The following is a 20,193-nucleotide window of genomic DNA, read 5'->3' on the forward strand; positions in this document are numbered from 1 at the left end:
ACTTCCCGAGGAGTGTATACTATTTTTCTCGACGACGGAGGTGGAAAGCGGCAACTTCGTTTTGCACAGCCGGACGAAAGTTGAGGCTTTCCGCCCGGATGCCAGAAAAAAAAATTAGTTTTATATTTGATGTATCAGAAGTTAAATTGTATTTCAAATACAAGAAAAAAAATTCTTTTTTTTTTTTTTTTTTTCAAAAATTAATGATACGACAGATTTATAAATTTCCAGAGAAATCCAAAGAATATTTTCCACAATCGGATGTTAATTTTATAGTGTAAAATTTGGGAAACAAATGTTTATGGTTTAAGTCTCTACCCATGCAGGAGCTACCAAAGTTGAACGACGGGGCCCTACTTGGCCCAGATCTGTGGAGCCTAGCTTTGGCACACCTATATTGGCCCATGCTTGGCTCAAGATTGGGGACTCAGTCCTGGCCGTTACAATAATTACCTGATTTTGAGTCAGAACTGGGTAACCTAGCCTTGGCCGTTACACCCGACTAGAAATGATCTTCAAGCATACATTGGGACCCCATTGAATATTGATAGGGCAAGCCCGATAGGATTATTCCTATTGGGATATGATTGGGAACATATCAAGTAAGCTCAAAATTAAAATGAAAAATTGCGATTGGGTTCACCCAATTGGGATAGGATTGAGAACATGTTGGGTAAACCCAATACTAAAATTATATAATGACTCGATAATGGGTTTGCTCGATTGGGATAATTTTAGGAACTTGTTGGGGAGACCTAACGTCAAAATTAATAATTTGCTGCTCGGCTTACCCGATTGGGATATTTTTAGGAACTTGTTGGAATGACCCAACGTCAAAATTAATAACTATCTGTTGCTCTTACCCAATTGAAGAATAATTGGGAACACGTTGGGAATACTAAACATGAAATGTATAAAAGAAAATTTTTACTTTTAAAAATTAAAAATAATTTTTAAATATAAAATATTTACATTTTATTATGTATTTTTATATATATAAAAAAAAAAAAAAAATGATTAAACCTTAAAAATAAAGAAAAAAAACTAAACAATAGCAAATAGTAGTTTATCTATCGAGTGCGATCGTATTTAAGATGCAAGTGTCAAGATTGGTGCCCGAGCCGAAGGCGACGTTGAATACAAATTGGATACCAATAGGTCTTACAACTTTTTTTCTAGTCGGAGCAATGATTACCCGAGCTTGGGCCAAGACTGGGTTTCCCTGTCTTAGCCATCCAATGGCAACCCAGGCTTGCTAAACCAAGTCGAAAAAGAAATATTTATTCGCCTTACTTTTGCCTCAATATATAAAAATTATTTCACCTTAGTTTTGACTTTTTCGCCACATAATTTAAGTCGAACAAGTTAATTTCGACTTGGTTTCGACTTTATCGTCTTAAATAGTAACTAAGTAAGTCAGTAAGTCTAAACCAAGGTGAAAACTCAATGTGTTTCATATCTCCGTAAAAAAAAGTCGTGTTTTTTTTTTGTGGAAAACAGCTCCAAATTTAAACTTGGTAAACCAAGTCTAAATCAAGTTTTATTTTTGACCCGGGGATGTCTCCTGTGGACAAAGGTTTCTGAACTTCTAATACATATTTGTATACACAGAAAAAAAGGATATCTTGGCGCAAGAAATTTTTTCTTGCCGCAAGAATATTTTTTACAATTTTTAATGAAAACGAAAATTTTCTTAGTTCAAGAACAAAATTTTCTTAAATTTAGTCATCTTGCCATAAGATTTTTTTTTATTCAACCAATATAATATATGTTTCTTGAAGTAAGAAATATTTTCTTAAAGTGAGAAAAATAAATATTTTGTCCTAATATATAATCAATTGTCCGACAAGTAAAATATTCTTTTTTAAAGAATAATTTATTTTGAATCGAGATGATTTGTGACTCGAGTCAAGAATTAAAAAATGTTAGAAAATCCAAAATTGCACACCTCAATCGCTCATTTTATTTTTAATCATTACTTTTGCACGACTCATGATGCGAAGCATTAGAGTGTGCTTTACGATCGAAAAATTTTTTTCGCCTCACTTCGGCATCTATTTTTCAATTATTATACCCTTGTTAGTTCACAGAATTGAGATATTTTGCATACTATTTTGGAGCAGGGTTGCGAATTCTTTAATGATAATATTTGCAGTTCAAAATTAAATTTTTGATCCGTTATTCGATTAAAATTACGAAATTAATTTTTAATTCAACAACTTGGATTGAAAAATTAAAAAATTAATTTTAATCTAGAAACGTGAGATTAAATATTAAAAAATTAATTTTAATCCAGAGACGTGGGATTCGAAATTTAAAAATTGATATTTAATCCGGCACGAGAGATTCAAAATTAAAAAATTAATTTAAATGTACTTACGTGGGATTAAAAATCGAAAAACTAATTTTTAATCAGACAAGTGAAATTAAAAATTAAAAAATTAGTTTTTAAATTGATACGTAGGTTTAAAATTTCAAAAATTACTTGTTAATTCAAATACGTGGGCTCAAAAATTGGAAATTACTTTTTACTTTAGATACGGTACGCAATCAGATAAGTAATCAAGACAAAAAATTTGACAGCACTTATAACAGGAAAGAATACTGTTTTACTTGACCTTCAAGTTTGAATATTTTTAAACTTACTCTTGATCGTCCGATATAGTAGAATTTGAAATAAAAAGATCATTCATATTTGAGACATCTAAGAATGAAATTTTTGGAATAATTTTCAGTGTAAACAGAGAATTTAAAATTAAAACACTAATCCGATGTTCGAAATTAAAAATTTTTTATTTAATTTTTGATACTGTGACGTTACGGAAGGATTGGAATCCTCGCTATGTTTCTTTTTTGGAGCACCCCGTGCTTATTAGCTCGCCGGAGTCCAAGGATAGGGTGGGGATCGCGTAACACAAATAATTTCAATATTTATTTCCGACTTGAAAATATTCTTTATTAAAAATAATGTGACATCGAACGGTTCATAAACAAACATATATATATATATATATATATATATATATATATATATATATATATATATATATATAAAAGAAAAACACAAAGTTTAAAACAGGTTAATTAATTAGACTGGGTGAAGACGAGCCGCGGTTTCCTAATAGGGTCTCGCGTCGAGAATCGCGAAAACTACGATCCTTTCCAGCGAAACTAACCGGACTGTTACCCGCTCCCTCTAATCGCAGAGTGAAGCTCTTCGATAAAATTTAAAAACACCAGGGAAAGGCCCAACATTCGGCTGACAAGTGTCGAAAAGGTCAAATACCATCTGGTAAGGAAACCCGAGCCCTACGATCCGGCGAAACCAGGGTTCCAGCGACCGATTAAACGACCCACAATACGACCAGCCAGCACCGCGATGATAAGGTTGGCAACACGACCCAGAGTAGTCGAATCCAGGACTCAAAGAAAGGTACGACTTATCTCCAACCCGGGCCCACTCGTTACGAGCAGTCCCCAGTTGGCAGGAGCACAAAAAAACGGAGGATACCTTCCCAGCACATGCCACAACGAGCTTCCCAAAAAAGAAGCGCAGGATTGGGGTGAAAAGTAGGCAACAACTTGCCACCAACCCGGGCCCACTCGCCACGAGCAGTCCCCAGTTGGGTGAACTGGTAGTAGAACCGACCACCAGCAATAAGCAGCCGATAGAGGTCGTTATCTCCAACCCGGGCCCGTTCAAACGGAACAGTTTCCAGTGGGAAACATCCCTCCGCGCTGGGTGGCTAGATTACGATGATGCGCCTCTATTGGCAGAATACCCGGAATCTTTCACGGACAAGCCGGGAGACATGTTCTTGTCGAGGTCTCAAACGCCCCTGGAACGACTATTGGCCTCGCTAACGCCCCTAGCCAAGGTGGAACCTAAACGGGTGGCGAAGAAGATAGTGTTTACGGCGTATGACGAAGAGCTTCAATTGTACAAAGTCACTAGGTACAAAAACATCCTGGCACCAAGGACCGAACCCATGGGAAAAACCGCCTGGGACCTCCTGGACAAGCTAGAGGAGCGGAAGACGTCAACACCGAGGGAGGAATAAAAACCGAAAGAAAAGAAGTCAGCAAGCTAACCTCTTTTCTTTGCTGAGGTGGGAGGGGTGTGATGGCAGACCAGTTGGGGCGGACCCGTTTCGTTTTTTTATCCTTACCACTATTGATTTCTTATATCTACTACTATACTAGCTACTATTTATCTAAATTAATACTATTCTTATACTATGACTACTTGTTAACTACTAAACCTACTTTTTTTATAATAACTAGGACTACTATTTAATTACTACTTATTTACTATTTGTGATATATTACTATTATTATTATTACTTACGACTAAACCTAAAACTAGGGTACTTATTCTAATAACTATGACTACTTAATGCTACCTGTAACGTTTAATGAAACCTAAAACTATGGTACTTATTATAACTACTATTTTGTACTTAAAACCTATTTTATCTAATACTAACTACTACTTGTTTGTTGTAATCTACTTAAATATTGGTATTATAACTATTATTTACTATTATTTCTATTAATATACTTAAACTATTGCTATAACTATAGTGGATTTATTTACTATGGCTGTGTCATATTAGTACTAAGATTTTGTGTGATATTACATTGGTACGAGTGTATAGAATGGTAATATGAATACGCGCCGAGTGAAAATATTCTAAGTCCCGAGCCAGTAAATTTAAAGGAGAAGGAAAAAAATGTGAAAAATAATTCCATATGAATCTTTTAAAAGATTCAAGAGATTGAAAGGAATATAAAATAAGACAAAATATGAAAAATAATGTGAGAGAGTTTAATTTAATTTAGTATTTTAATCGCGTATTCTTTCATTCTCTCTCCGTTCGCTCGCGGGTGCGTAAGCCGTAAGGCTAACTTCTCCGTAATAGATGTTTACTCAAAGTCTTAAACACATTCTTTTTCCTTTCAAACCATTTTTATATTTCGTTAAATTATTTTTTTTAATTCTCACTGATATTAAAACACAAAACTTAGAAGAAATTCAATCTCTTGAATAATATTTCATCGTTTTTCTGCTTCCTTTGATTTTTGACGGTTGGACTTAGAATATTTTCTCGATCGCTACGCTTTAGAAAGCAACGCTAGAGGGCGATGAAATTTAACCTTTTCCGTATGTGTGACGGATGGCTCAAGTAATAAAAGCGCTCGTTAAAGCCCGTATTGGGCAACTTAGTCTCCCGAGACGTTTTCTGGAGGAAGACCATTCCCTGGACAACATCTGGAACTTCGACTACCCCGAGTCCGACCGGACCAAGGTAAGCGAAATTTTGATTCTCGGGGAGATTTAAGGGTCCCCACTCTGAGGCCTTCTGCCAAGGGGTGGTAGGTAGAACTAGCCGTGTAGGTGGGGGTTTGACGGAGACCATCCGTTTACCCTCAGGGAAGGGGAACTCGTGCAGGGCCGACGGGGAAGTCGACCAGACACCCCTGAAGCATCCGGGAGAGGGGTAGACCCGCGTTACTAGTCCGCGTAAATTGTGTGTGTGTGGGAATTGACCGCGTAACCGTGTGTACGTATTTACAGAACCGTGATAAACCATGATTTGAAATAGTTTTTAATAATTAAAAAACCGTCATCATTTATTGTAAAGGTAGTAGAACAAGGGCTCGAAGCCTATGTAAAGGTTTGATTAGAATAAACTTTAAAGTATTACATTTAATATTGTCTATCTTTTGAAAACCCCCTTTGTTTTCAACCCTGGACTCCGGCGAGCTAAACCGAGCCAAAGGGGTAGTTTTGTATATCTTCTAATTTTGCTTTCTGGGATATTTTATTGGCTAATCATTAAATTTCCTTGCATTCAGATATTATTTGTCTATTTACTGTTTTGTCTTTTCTGGTTCTGATTTGGTTCATTTCCGACTTATCAATTAATAACTTTTAATTGGCAGCTGAAATCAACCCCAGTTTTACCCGTTACAACTGACATCAATGTTTACCTCAGCTTTTAATTTACAAGATACAAAAATTACAGCCAAAGCGGATGAAGTAAAAATGGCCTGCTTTATTGCTGAGCATAATCTATCTTTTAATATAGCATCTCATTTGAATAAATTGATTTGCGCTGTATGTCCAGATTCGAAAATTGCGGAACAATTATCAATGAGCCGCACAAAAGCTAGAGCTATTATTGTTAATGTAACTGGGCAGACAGCAGAAGAAAATATATTAGAGATGTTACAAAACAATTGCTTTGCATTACTTGTTGACGAAAGCACAGATAAGTCTACAATAAAACATTTAGCGCTTGTTGTAAGAATAGTAAAATCAGATTTCAACGTTGAAGACAGATTTCTGACTTTAATACCAATCGTAGATGGTACAGCAACAGCGTTGTATGACAAAATAGTAGAATATTTTGTTGAAAAAAATATTCCTTACAAATCAAACATGATAGGCTTTGCTTCTGATAGTGCCAACGTTATGTTTGGAGATAAACATTAATTGGTCACTTTGTTTAAAAATGACATACCTCACCTTTTTACTATGAAGTGCATCTATCATTATTTTAACCTTTGCGCATCATACGCATGTGAGAAATTGCCAAGGGGCGTGGAAGACTTCTGTAGAGACGTATATAATCATATACAAAATTCTTCAAAACGTATTGGAGATTTCAAAACATTTCAAGCATTCACAGATATTAAACCACACAAATTACTCCACCCTAGCCAAACCAGATGGTAGTCGCTTATTGAGGTAGTAAATAGGCTTCTGGAACAACTACCAGCGATAAAATTGTATTTTCAAGCTGCAGTTCATGTAGATAGATTACTTTCTGCGCAACAAATTCTCTCCAAGGCTCTCGAACCGACAACTGAATTGTACCTGGACTTTTTGAAATTTGCATTTCCTATATTTATCGATCTCAATAAAGAAATGCAATCCGAGACTCCGAAATTATATTTACTATACGACAAAATACTGACCGCATACACAACTATTTTGGAATGCTTTATACAAACTGAATATTTGGATCTCACTGAACAAGAAAAACATGAAGCACGAAATATTTTAGACGCAAAAGAAACTAAAATATTAAACCTTGACTTCTCGAGTGAGCAGAAACATTTACCGTTGCAACAAATATACATTGGTGGAATGATGCCAAATCTGATCAGAAGAAAGAAAGAAATTGGAGAACTAGAGGAAGAACAGCTGAAAAATTTCTACATAAAGTGTAAGGAGTTTTATATCGAGGCTGCAAAACAGATATTAAAAAGGTTTGTTTTTGACGATAAAGACCGTCAAGCATTAAAATGTCTGAAGATGCTAAATCCCAAAGCAATTCTGGATCCTGATATAAAAAAGAAATTCCCTTCCATTGCAGATTTACATTATTTCTTCCCAAAGATTTGTCCAAATAATATAACGAAACTTGGATAGAGAATGGCGAATGTTAAGAAATGTCGATTTATCTTTTGACCAAAACAAAATTCCCGATATTATCGACTTTTGGAAACATGTACACGAATTAAGAAATGGAGAGGAATCTTAAACATTCCCTACATTGTGTGAATTGATAAAAAAACTTTTGTGCCTACCACATAGCAGCGCCACCGTGGAAAGGTTATTTTCTGCTATAAATATTATGAAAACAAAATTACGCAACAGAATATCGACTACAACTATTAAAGAAGTATTACACACTAAATCCGAAATAATCGATTGCTACTCATTTAAAATCACAGAAAGGTACATGAAGAAATTTAATAAAAATATGTATGATTTTAAAAAGAAAAACGAGTGTGAAAATACTGAAGATGAGGCAATTGAGAATGAAAGTAGAAAATAATTTCACTTTGATTTTTTTTTTTTTTGTTGTTATGATTATTAATATAACAATGTTTGTGAGTTCTGGTAACTAAGAAAATTGTTCATTGTTTTAATTATATGAGCAAAAGTATGAAATCTGCCTTTTTTTTCTTTATCTACTGTTTTCTCCTGTTATTTTTTTTTGCGAGCTATTGTTTTTTAGTTTTTTGGGGTTGGCAACACTGTCCACGACATACTCGTACCTAGTTGATGGGAGATAATTACGCGGATGTCTTTTATCGAAGCCGGAAAACCAGCCTGCTGGCAAAAATGTAACTCCCAGATCGCGGATAAGTATTCTAAACCTGGTATCCAGATTTCAAATACTTATTTTCTATTATGGACTTTGAAATATTTTGCTTGAAAACTAGTGTAATTATTTCTCGTCGGGCGGAACGGCGGATAAAATTATCCTTGACAAAATTAGACTAAAATAACGGAAATACCTGTTATTTAATCGTCTTCTTGTCTTCTACCTTCGCCTCGGTTACTCCAATGGATCAGAACGCAGATTCGAATTGATTTCTCTCAGCTTATTTGAACGGCTTATAAATATTTGAGATACCGCTCTACTTAGGGACGGTGAATCTGAGCTGCGCGCTCTGGCGGCGCTTTCGGAACCATTATTACCCATGTATTAGGCCTGGGCTCGTCGTAGCCACCTCTACCCGTTGCGCTCCTAATTTTCTTACTACTAGTACTAATTTATTTTTATTAGCTCCTGATATGATCAGGCGCTCAGTTTCTATGTATCCACCACTACCTTCTTATTCTTCTTATCTCCGTGGACTTAACTCTAGGTATTCATGTTTTCCCGTACTTAATTCTATGTGTCTAATGTTACCCGGACTGAATTCTACTCATTTTATGTTTCCCGTATTTAAAAAAATTGAATTTAAGCGGGAAAATAATGCGTGCTCGTCACAATACGAAAATAGAATATTAAAAAATGGAATGTAAATTTTTAATCCCCTTTAGCTATATGGCTAATTAAAATTTTTGATTAACTTCTCAATTATTAATTATGGAATTTGAGATTAGAAAGAAATTTTTTAATCTGGTTTTCCGAATTGAAATTGTTCATTTAATGTTTTATTTTAAAACGTAGATTTAAAAACTAAACTATTCCATTTTAACGCTACTTTACGAATTGAAATTTGAAATTTAATTTTTAATTCAAAAATGTAGGATTAGAAATTAAAAAGCTATTTTTAATTTGTTGTTTTTTGATTATGAAATATAAAAAAAAATTTAATTGAAGCACTAATGCGATTATAAATTTAATGCGCTATTTGCAACCGTGTCTTGAAGATAATTTAATGGAGATTAGTTCCATACTTTTCAAAAATTTATTTAGTTCAATAAAAACGGGAAAAACATCACAATAGTTCAAAAAAATTTCTTGTCCGTCAAGTATGAAACCCGTATACATGATAATTTGCGAAAAAATCCACTAATTGAATCAAATTTTTTTTTTTCAATTCTTTGAAATATTTGTAGAGCCCCTATTGCGAATGGCTAGGTAACACATTGTCGTTTAATAACAATTAATAAAATAAAAAAAATGCTGTGTAACTATATATATATTTATATGGAAAATTAAAATAGATGATGATATATCTATACACTATACGAACATTTATTCCACCAGGAGCGCTTGCAGTGTACCGTCCTAGTACAGCTATTTTTAACTTCCCGCTAAGAAAATCGACGATTTTCAAAAATTTCGGGAAGTTATTGTTTTCACCCCGATTTTCGAAAATCGAGTTTTCATCAGATGTCGACGTTTTGAGGTCCTAGGAACATATTCTGACTATTTTCAGAATGATGTCCGAGTGTGTGTGTGTGTATGTATGTAAACTCTTTGTAACTTTTGAACTAATGAATCGATTTGGATGGTTGAGGTGGCAATCGAAAGAGCTTGTTGGCCTTCAACTTTCCTGAAAATTTCAGATTATTTGATCGAATAGACTCGAAAATATTGGCGAATTACGAAAAAAAAAAAATTTTTTTTTTAGTTTTTTATTAATTTCTCAAAAACGACTTATACGATCGACTTAAAAATCTAATCAGCTCTAGTACTCAATAAAACGCGTCGATTGCCACCTCAAACATCAAAATCGGATAATTCGTTCGAGAGTTATCGCGGGAGAAAGAAATGGTGAAAAACGGTTTTTTCTAAATATTTTCGAAACGACTGACGCGATCGATTTCAAATTTTAATCAGCTCTAGAACTCAATAAAACGCGCCGATTGCCATGTCAACTATCAAAATCGATTGATTAGTTCAAAAGATATCGGCGTTGAAAAGTTAAAAAAATTACATTTTATGTTATTTTTTCCGGATAAATCATAATATAACGTACTAAAATGTGCCTGATATCATACCAACTCATCTTTTTTATGGTTTCTTTTGATCATATAATGTCATCGAACTTGGTTTTTAGTTTAAATCATATTATCAACAAAAAAATCGATAAAACGTAGTTTTTAATATTTTTATTGGATATTTCATATTTTATTGTTTCTTACATGAGTCAAAATTTATTTAAGTCTTGATTTTGATACCCGACATTGATTTCTGCCTCAATACACTTATTTTACTGAACAAAATTAAGAACTAAATTTTAAAAACCGCTTCATTGATAATTTTCGATTCTTAAATTTTCAAACTTCAGCATAACAGGTAACTTGTTAGAGCTTGAAAAGATCATAAAAAAACAATTGCGTGTGATAGCATTTTCGAGCTCTTCGAGCTCGAAAATATATCTACACTAATGTTTTCGAGCTCTTTGAGGTCGAAAACAGCGGGAAGTTTTGGGGCTGGCCCGCAGAGTCAACCGACAGACCGATTTTTTTTTTTACAAATTGGTAAGCCTTAATATTTTCAATTCAATTTTAAAAAGTTTTTTTTTATTTACATATATATATATATATATATATATATATATATATATATATTAGGGTGATTCAAAAAATTATAAATTTTTTTTTTTCTTCTTGGAAATAGGTTTAAAAGTTTCATTTAGATATAAAAAGACGCCTGTGAAAATTAGAGCTCTTAATATTAACATTAAGAGGTTCCGCATTGCACTTTTCTATTTTCCATAAGAATAATATAGAAAAAATTTTTTTTGCATGTTCTGATTTTTATAACTAGCTAACGATGCATCATAGAAAGAATCACCAGGCATAATTTTGTAGGAAATTGAATGCTCTACAAAAAAAGTCTCTTATCATTTTTTGATAAATCCATTTGTTCAAAAGTTATTCGAGGTTGAAGTTAAATTTATATTAAATTTTGAGATCTTTTTACTTTTCCGGTGAAACTATAAGGCTTATCACAAAATATCATAGGACTTTTTTTGTAGACATTTTTATTTCCTACATATTACTAGCAATAAAGTTTTTTCGAATTCCGCATTGTTTTCCAGTTATTTCTATTTTAATCTCTAGCTCATAAAAAAAAATAATCTTCTGATCGATTTTAAGAACTTGAGATTAAAATGAAAATAAAGAAGTATCTGTTGTATTGCGGCAAGTAAGCGTAGACGTTTGAACCAACAGAACTGCGTTCACGGTTCAACGCAAAAATTCTCTTGGGAAAGCTAACTGTACCATACTAAAGTGGCGGTGGTGTAGACTCTACATTGTACAGTGTGCTTACTAGATATGGGTAAAGTGAACGAACGTTTAGGAAATGATCGGGTAGCATAACTGGTAAAGCTCTCGCGTGATGCCGATTCGGTCTCGGTTCGATTCCTACCATGAGCATAACAAAATTTGTTTTTATCAATTTGCTCATAAGCCATTTGAACGAGAGAGTTTATTCCTTATTCTTCTCTACTGCTGTATTGTGATGTTCTGAATATACGCATACACTTTCCTGCTTGACAACATTTAATATTTATATTAGATTAAATTCACTCAAAAATATAGGTCGATATGTTTTTTTAAGTAGAGTCATTTATTTTAGACTAGAATTTTTTTAAGTCAAGAAAAAAAATCATCAATGGGAGAATTTTATGTCTTCCGTTAAGTAAATATTTGCATGATTCGAAAAAAGTTATTTTATTAAGCTAAGATTATAATTTATTTAAATCAAAATTAAAATTTTCTCATTCCAATAAACCGTTGTCTTGAGTCGATAATGTAGTTTTCTCAAACTGAGAGTAAATGTTCTTCTGCCACGCAAAAAAAGTTCTTGGTTTGAGATGTTGATATATATTGAGACAATTTACTATACTCACCAACCAAAACAGAAAAGTATCTTGTTTTGATAGTTTTTTTAATTCGTTAGAAACATAATAAATTTGAATTAAAATAAATATTCTTAAACCAAGATTATTTAACTTGAATTAAAATTTAATTATTCTTGATACAATATTTTTATGACAATCGATGATATTAGTCGAAGAAAATGTTCTTGGATTAAAAAAACCCCAATTACTCAGCCCAAGAATAAAAAAATGAAGGCAAAAATTATCTTGGGCCAAGTCAACCTTTTTTTCTGTGTATGCTATCCCCCCCAACTTCTAATTTTATCGATCTGCTTCGGAAAAATTACATGCCGTTTAGCAATTTTTAGTTGTTATATAATACTTAATATTACGCTATTCATTTCCTTTACAGAAATTACTAGACAGATTGTAATTTTTGTATACTGTAAGGTATTCAATGCATGTTTTTAGCTAATTTTTATATTCTTACAAAGTAAAAATCGATGAATTAAACGTTTAGTAATAATTTAATATTTTCTTTATAAAATTTGCTGTTCGATTAATAAAGAATACAAACAAATTAGTAATAAAAATATTTATATATTAATTTTTCAGATAAACATATAGTATTAATTACTGTTTTGTGAATTTTACTATACATTTAGTAATAAATAGTAAAAGTAATGCACTCTTTGATTTGCATTTGCATTAGTATTTCTTACTTAAATAAATAAAATATTAAAATATTTTTTGTGACAGATACTTGAAATCTACGACATTTAGCGCCTATAGCCGGCAGCTAAAAATATTAGATAAGATACAGCTGGTAAAAAAGATACCTAATCGTTCTAAAAGTGACGTCATTGTTGGATCAAAAAATATTTTTTGGTTACATGTGCGATAGCAAACGACCAAAAAATATCGAAGTAACTTAACGAACCATCTTGTGACAAAATTTATCATTATTTAAATTACCACTTACCGACTTCTCTCTAATTTTCAACTGATACTCAAAACAATCTTACCAAATAAATAAACGCGGATTTATAACCTGCCATTTATAGGCACTAAATGTAGTAAATTTTAAATATCTGTCACAAAAACTAATGTATTTATCTAGTACAATCGAGTCTAAGACGCTCGCACTCAATAGATAAACTACTATTTGAGAATCGTTTTCTCCATGTATGAAATTTAGCGTACAGTTCTTAAAAAATATAATTCCAATAGTTAGTTTATGCAGCGTCAAGTACATAGTTGTAGGTAGGTCACAGAACTAGATCCAGCCACAGACTCTAGGCTTCGTTTTCTAGTTATAAGATCAGACTCCCGGATTATCTTGAAAAATATCAATATTTATAAAAGTGAAATTTTCGGACAAAAAAAAAATATTTGAGAGACTTTTAAAATTAATATTTTAGAAAAAGGCCATTTGCCCCAGAATATAAATTCTTCTGGCATACATATTGATAGATTATTATTTATTTAATACAGTTAAAATGAGCGGATTCCGAACTATTTAAAAAAAAAAAAAAAAAAACATTTTCATCACTTTTTGAAGGAGGTCCGTCGTGCCTAAATATTTTCTTCAATCATGGAAAATTTATAATGAATTTGTTCGAGAGAGATCACAATAACGTGTAACCGGAGCTCAAAAGATACAAAAAATAATTTGCCGTTTAGGAGGGGGGGGGGGTCGTGCCCTGGTTTTCCCCACACGACTTTATTACAGTACGTCTATAATTTATTAAATTAATAGTATGGAGCTAAATTTATTTAATAGAAACATAGTTTAGATATATATTCTTCTCTTAAACTCAGAATAAATTAGACTGGAAAAACATAAAAACTCTTGATCGTTTGTTCACCGACTCAATATTCCTATTCATTCATATATTTAATAAAATATATTTTTTTTATTGCATAATATTTTATCACATCACAACAATTAAATTTTCATAGTAATAATTTTTTTAAGATATTTTCTGTGAAAGTTATAAATAAAATTTTAGAAATTAATAGCAATCTTTTTAATTTAAATTTTTTTGACAAAGACTGCTATGTTACCATAAACTTTTATTACATTATTATATTATTTGCGATATCCATATGTATTCCATTCTAAAAAAATAAATATTCATTATTGTTTAATAGAATTTAAAAAAATTAATAAGGTTATAAAAAAAATAGTTTTTATATTACCTCTAATAGAATCGTTACATGTTAAAATAGTTGGAAACCAATCAGCACCAGTGTAATCAATTTCTGGTAATTCTCCTCCATAATTTGCAGGAAGGTGACTAGGAGCTAAATATGCATGTAAAGAATTCATTTTTGATCCATGGAAAAACATTCGTTTTCTAAGTTTTTCCCTAGTAAAGGGTTTGAACATATTCCAAACGAGATTAAAGAGAAATGGTTGTTTTACAAAATGTACCTATATAATAAATTAATAATTAATTAATTATCGCTTTTATAATTTTCAACTGACAAATTATTGAGGATTCTATATAGTGTTACTTCTTTCAAACGGAGTGGCATAGCATCCTGAATAAATGATAACAATCTCATACTAAATGATGGCGATAATCCCATTATTTGTTTCATTGATAATCCATCAAAATCCATTATAACAACAACGCCCCGTATCTGAAATTAATAACGAAAGCATTAATTTACTAAGATGATTTAATAAAACTAATAATTATTAATACAAATATCGATAAAATTAGAAAGAAAAAATCTGAAAAAAGGTTGACCCTGTGGGCCAACATCCAAACTTCTCGCTGTTTTCGAACTCAGAGAGCTTGAAAACGTTATTAATTGTGGATTTTTGAGTTCCTCGAGCAAACCTCAAAAGTTTTGAGTGAAAGAAAATACATTTCGCCGAAAAAAATTAATTTTTATCCGACAATATCTTACAACTAATTTACCGATTTGCATGCGCTTCGCTGCAGCCAAAAAGAATTTTTGAGACTTTGCTTCACAGAGAAGAAAATATAGCTCTCAAAAGTATATTATATAGTTACAGTATCAGAACCCATTGCTTATCTACTAGATCGTTACTGTAATGATCTTCTGTATCTGACGCTTAAATTAAATAAAAGAAATAAATGAAGCGAAAATAATTTACTCTTGCACCATTTTTTTCACAAACAGAGGCAAAAATTTAAACTTATAGACACAGATCTAGTGAAAAAAAGTATGCACACCACAATGGAAGTTACGATGTTGCATTTAGTTCAGGTAGGCAAAAATTACTTACGCCAGTTGGAATGTTCTACTTTTCATCCTCGGTGTGTAATATACTATTTTTTTGTTTTCTTATAAAAGAAAGGTACCACTTTCTTCTTGCTAAACAGGGCCAGGAATTTAACTTTGGCTCAAGTGTAGTAAAAAAAAAATTTTATCTTTTCAGATCAGAAAGTTAAAAAATTATCCCGATTCAGACTATGACATAATTAATCTCTTTCGTTGAGCTTAAATGCTTTTACATTTTTATTTAATACTTTTATAATAGCTTTGGCAAATAAATTGAATATAGTTTTGTCAAAATATGCACAGCAGCTTATTTCAAAATGAAAAATAAGAAATTCATGAAAGTTGAAATTTGAATATTTAAATTGAAAATTACATTCATAAATGATAAAAATGTAAAAAAATATTTGTTTTATAGGTGTGTATAATCTTTTTATATGACTATTGTCTTAATTCATGTTATATATATTTGCTATCATTTAGCTTATCATTTAAAAGAACAAAGTACGATCAACCTGTATTCAAAATAATATAACTGAGATTATAGAGATGAAATTTTTTTTAAAATCTTTTTGGAATTTTACTTTGACAAGTTGGCTTAATAGTTATTAATTTACTTCATAAGTTATAAGATAATATTTTACAATAAGAATATCACCTGTGTCTCTGTTTCTAAAAGAGCAGCTTCATGTATTAAATAAAATATTCTAAACATTTGATCAGCTGTCACCTTAGAAGGATCCCATGATTTACCAGCATTTACTACAAGCACACGTCTGTTTTTGTGATCACGATCCTTCAAGACATTTACGACATTATTCTCTAATATCGCTGTTTTTTCATCATTCGGCATTAAATTATCAAGAAGCGATGCATTTTTAACTTTAAAATCAGCAATTCTTTGCATCAAAGCGTATGCACTTTCAGGATAAAATTTACAAGGTCGAAGAAATATCAATAAAAATTCATCGTCTGTCCTGTAATACAAGGTTTCACTTTCTGAAAAAATTATTTTCATTAATGCTTATCTCAATAAAATAAATTATTACCTCTCATTTATTTGAAACTCTCATATTAAATAAACTCTGCATGTAAAATTATTATGCTTAATGATGACATTCTAACAATTGGAATTTATTTTATTATCATCAAAAAAATAACATTGAATCTAATAAATTTTTTTATTTGAGAAAATGATATAAGCATGATGATTTATCAACTTACATAATAAGTTTAATCATAATTATCCTCAAAAATAAAAAAACTGAGATAATTTTCGAAATAAAACATATCGTCGATAATTTTTATCATAAGTGATTTTACTGAAATGAAAGAAATTAAAATAACCAAAAATAACTTGGCTTATATTACACAATAGCGACTTATCTTATAATTTTAAATAAATTTGATCTACACATATTATTATTATTATTATTATTTGAATTTATTAAATAGTAAAATAACTGAATAAATAGTTTTCATTCTAATATTAATGTTATTTTTTTCATATAAAATTATTACAAAATAAAAAAAAACATATGATAAAATTATAATTGTTAAATAATTTACCTTCAAGAAGTTTACGAAGATTAGCAATACCATTTTTAACATTTTCCGGTGTTTCTCTAAGCTCAACTTCAGCTAATTTTTTAGTTTCCTCATCAAGAGGTCCAACTTCAAGTTGAAACGACATTACAGTAAATAAAATTAAAAATTTTTGATAATATTATTTTAATGATAATTTAAATTTAAATAAAACAAATATCTATATAACTTCGGTTCAGGGAGTAATCTTCATAAGAGAACGTCTAAGATGTATCTGCTGGTAAGTCGTTACATCGGGGAGGCTCTTATTACACATGACGATCTGCGTCTAATCTTTGACCATTACAAAGTCCAATCGAGTCTTTGGGATTCGTGACATTAAATAAATTGTGCATAATCTACATGAATAAATACGTTAATGCCAAATCACAATACCCTGTCATTGTAAAAATATAAAATAAAAAAAAATACGCTCCGTATGCATCATATCGCTTTTAAACTTGTCGCGATTTGATAAGAAAAAAATACAAGTATTACTAAAACTTGGAGTTATCATTTGTTTATTCATTTTAATATAATACCATCACTGTTTATTCATCAATCTGATGATAGTGTCAATACCAAGGACAATAAATGTATATTAACATGTGTTATGAATATTAATTAAAATATTTATATTTATTGAACTAATTTATAAATTTTTTATCTCTCGTATTTACTCAATAAATCGTTATGTTTCATTGTTAAATTATTATTATTATTATTATTATTATTATTATTATTATTATTATTATTATTATTATTATTATTATTATTATTATTATTATTATTATTATTATTATTATTATTATTATTATTATTATTTTAAAAGTAATAATAATAGTAATATCCACAAAATACTATCACTCCAAAAACAGCACAGCTGTAATAGATTGCGTCAAGTACACGTTCAAATTGCAATAATATATTTACTATTCTACAAAAATATTTGAAATCACTAAATAATGCCAAATTAAGATGTAACATTCTGCAATAAAACAGTTGATAGATCGGTTTAATTGATATAGATGTACTTAATACAAAAAAGAAATTGGTAAAAAAGACGGAAATCATTAAAATATCAAGTGTTTGGAATTTTTTTTAATTAAAAAAGAAAAAAAATTTTTTTAGAAAATATACAAATGAAAAAAAAAAATTTGTTGAACGTACTTAGTGCGCGTTAACGCAAAAAACTTGTTATGTCATAATTTGTAAATGTTTTACAATCAGATGATATACTTATTTCGCTTTAATAACGCAAATTAAATTCTCTACAAAAAAGTCTTTGAGTGTTTTCTTCGTACAACTAACAGAAAAAACGTTATGAAGCTTGAAACAATAGTGAATTGAAAAACTTAACGTAAAGATAATTTCCGGATTTTATTACGTGTACAAGTTTATATGTTGAATCTATATGCTGTGAATAATCACTAAGGTGTTTTAAAAAAATTTCTGAATTCTTACTTATTTTCCGTAATAATTTCGAAAGAAAAATATTTTTTTTTAAGAATTAATAATTTTTTTCTTTCTGTATTTTTAATTTAAAAAAAAAAATTCTGTTCTGAAAGTAAGGAAAATTTTTCCCATGTGTTCAACAAAAAATTGACAGATAACATTAGTTCAGAAGAAAAAACCTAAATTTCTATTAAAAAAAACTGTTTAATATAATGGAAACATGAAGTTATAAGGTAAATGTCCCAATACCGGAACAAGACCCAATACCGGAACGATTTGATAATCATTATATTATATTTCAATTCGTACGCGATGAAACTAAATAAAACTTTCCTTATTTGAAACCTTAATCTTTAAATAAAAAAATAATATATAAAATAGATTTTAGAAAATATTTAAAATATGAAAAAAAAAAATGTTAATTAGAGCATTAGTCTCGGATTCATGACTTTTTCATGTCTCTTAATGGTTTTGCTAAGAAATCAGTCAATGGTCTTAAGCTTATAGAAAATGCTTAGAATTACTTTTCAATAATCTTTTTTTTGTATATGCATCTTGAATGACATAAAATTCAAGAAAACATATTAAAAATGTGAAAAAAATAGTATTATTATATTAATTTGACTGTTCGTCTATTGGTACACCAAAATGAACCCGTGCCCAGTACCGGAACAGCCAATCATATTAATGTTATCGATAGACATTAACGGTGAGTTTTATTGACTGGCTAAATCAAGTACAATATTAATTATTACTGGAGCCCTAATGTTTAATGCAGTATGTATGATTGTTATAAAAAATAGATTAAGTATAGATAAGCTCTAATTTAAATCATAAAAAATAAATTTTTGTTTTTACTTTTTTTTTTTAATTATTTTTCTAGTATAATCTCAAATGATTTATTTTGTTTCTATTATTTAGTTCAAAATATTTATTTTCATTGAATATTCAATCATTTTAAAATTTTAAATACATTTTACATTATGGGTGCGATATAGCAGACATCAGACAAATTTAAAATTATTAATAAATCGAGTAAATAATTAATAATATAAAATTTTAAAAAATGCAAATTCAAAAAATTTTGAAATTAATAGTGCTTTTGTGTAAATATTATTTTTTTAATTATTTATGTTATTTATTTATAATTTTAAAGTTCTCTGATGTCTGCTACATTCATACTCGTTTTACATTAATATTATTTGATAATCATTAATATTTTCACCATGAATAAATGCAAAAAATAACTTATTTTATTTACTGTTCCGGTATTAGGACAAGCGAATTCCCGTATTGGGACAAGGCTATTTCAGCGTTCCGGTATTGGGTCTTTTGGGTGTCATAGAAAAAAATTTTTTTTTTATATTAAATTTAAGAAAAATGAACTAATTTGATTATTTTTGAATTGGTAAATGTCTATTCTATATGATGTAATAAATTATTTTGGTTTATAATTTATTTGAATATTTTTAAAACGATAAAAATCAGTCATATACCCTTCGTCGTTCCGGTATTGGGACATTTACCTTATTCTAAAATATATATTGATGAAAATATACACAATTTATCAAAAATTAGAGATTTATAAATTTATTAAAATTATCAAAAATGGCGTAAGCAAAAATTTAGAAATTGAAAAACGATAACTCAAATATTAAGCTCAAAGATTTCTCATGGAATTGGTAGAGAATGATGAAAGATTAATAAAGAAATAGGTAAATAACAGATATAATTTATATTTATCTGTTATTAATCAATTTAAATACGAGAGAGGTTAAACAGGCATATGACACCGGTACAGAGACA

At 30.1% G+C, this 20,193-nt stretch overlaps 1 protein-coding gene across 1 annotated transcript; it reads right to left on the reverse strand.

The window, feature by feature from the left end:
* Positions 1–14,105: 14,105 nt before the first annotated feature.
* On the reverse strand, positions 14,106–17,268 carry LOC103574215 (clavesin-1). Its single transcript, XM_008553619.3, has 5 exons — positions 16,918–17,268; positions 16,007–16,347; positions 14,611–14,739; positions 14,293–14,527; positions 14,106–14,211 (listed from the first exon to the last, which is right to left on the reverse strand). Exons 1-5 carry the CDS (start codon positions 17,039–17,041, stop codon positions 14,183–14,185), a joined length of 858 nt encoding a protein of 285 aa, XP_008551841.1. The 5' UTR covers positions 17,042–17,268; the 3' UTR covers positions 14,106–14,182.
* Between the last annotated feature and the right edge of the window lie 2,925 nt (positions 17,269–20,193).

Source organism: Microplitis demolitor, chromosome 4 (genome assembly GCF_026212275.2).
Source record: "Microplitis demolitor isolate Queensland-Clemson2020A chromosome 4, iyMicDemo2.1a, whole genome shotgun sequence".
In the NCBI taxonomy this organism is placed as follows: domain Eukaryota; kingdom Metazoa; phylum Arthropoda; class Insecta; order Hymenoptera; family Braconidae; genus Microplitis; species Microplitis demolitor.

What these genes read in the sequence shown, in the direction of transcription:
- LOC103574215 (XM_008553619.3), bottom strand. Translation starts at nt 17,041, where the DNA reads ATGTCGTTTCAACTTGAAGTTGGACCTCTTGATGAGGAAACTAAAAAA. An exon ending in TGCCACTCCGTTTGAAAGAA is followed by an intron (nt 14,528 to 14,610) that starts GTAACACTATAT and finishes TTTATTATATAG; the next exon opens with GTACATTTTGTAAAACAACC. An exon ending in ATGTAACGATTCTATTAGAG is followed by an intron (nt 14,212 to 14,292) that starts GTAATATAAAAA and finishes TTATTTTTTTAG; the next exon opens with AATGGAATACATATGGATAT.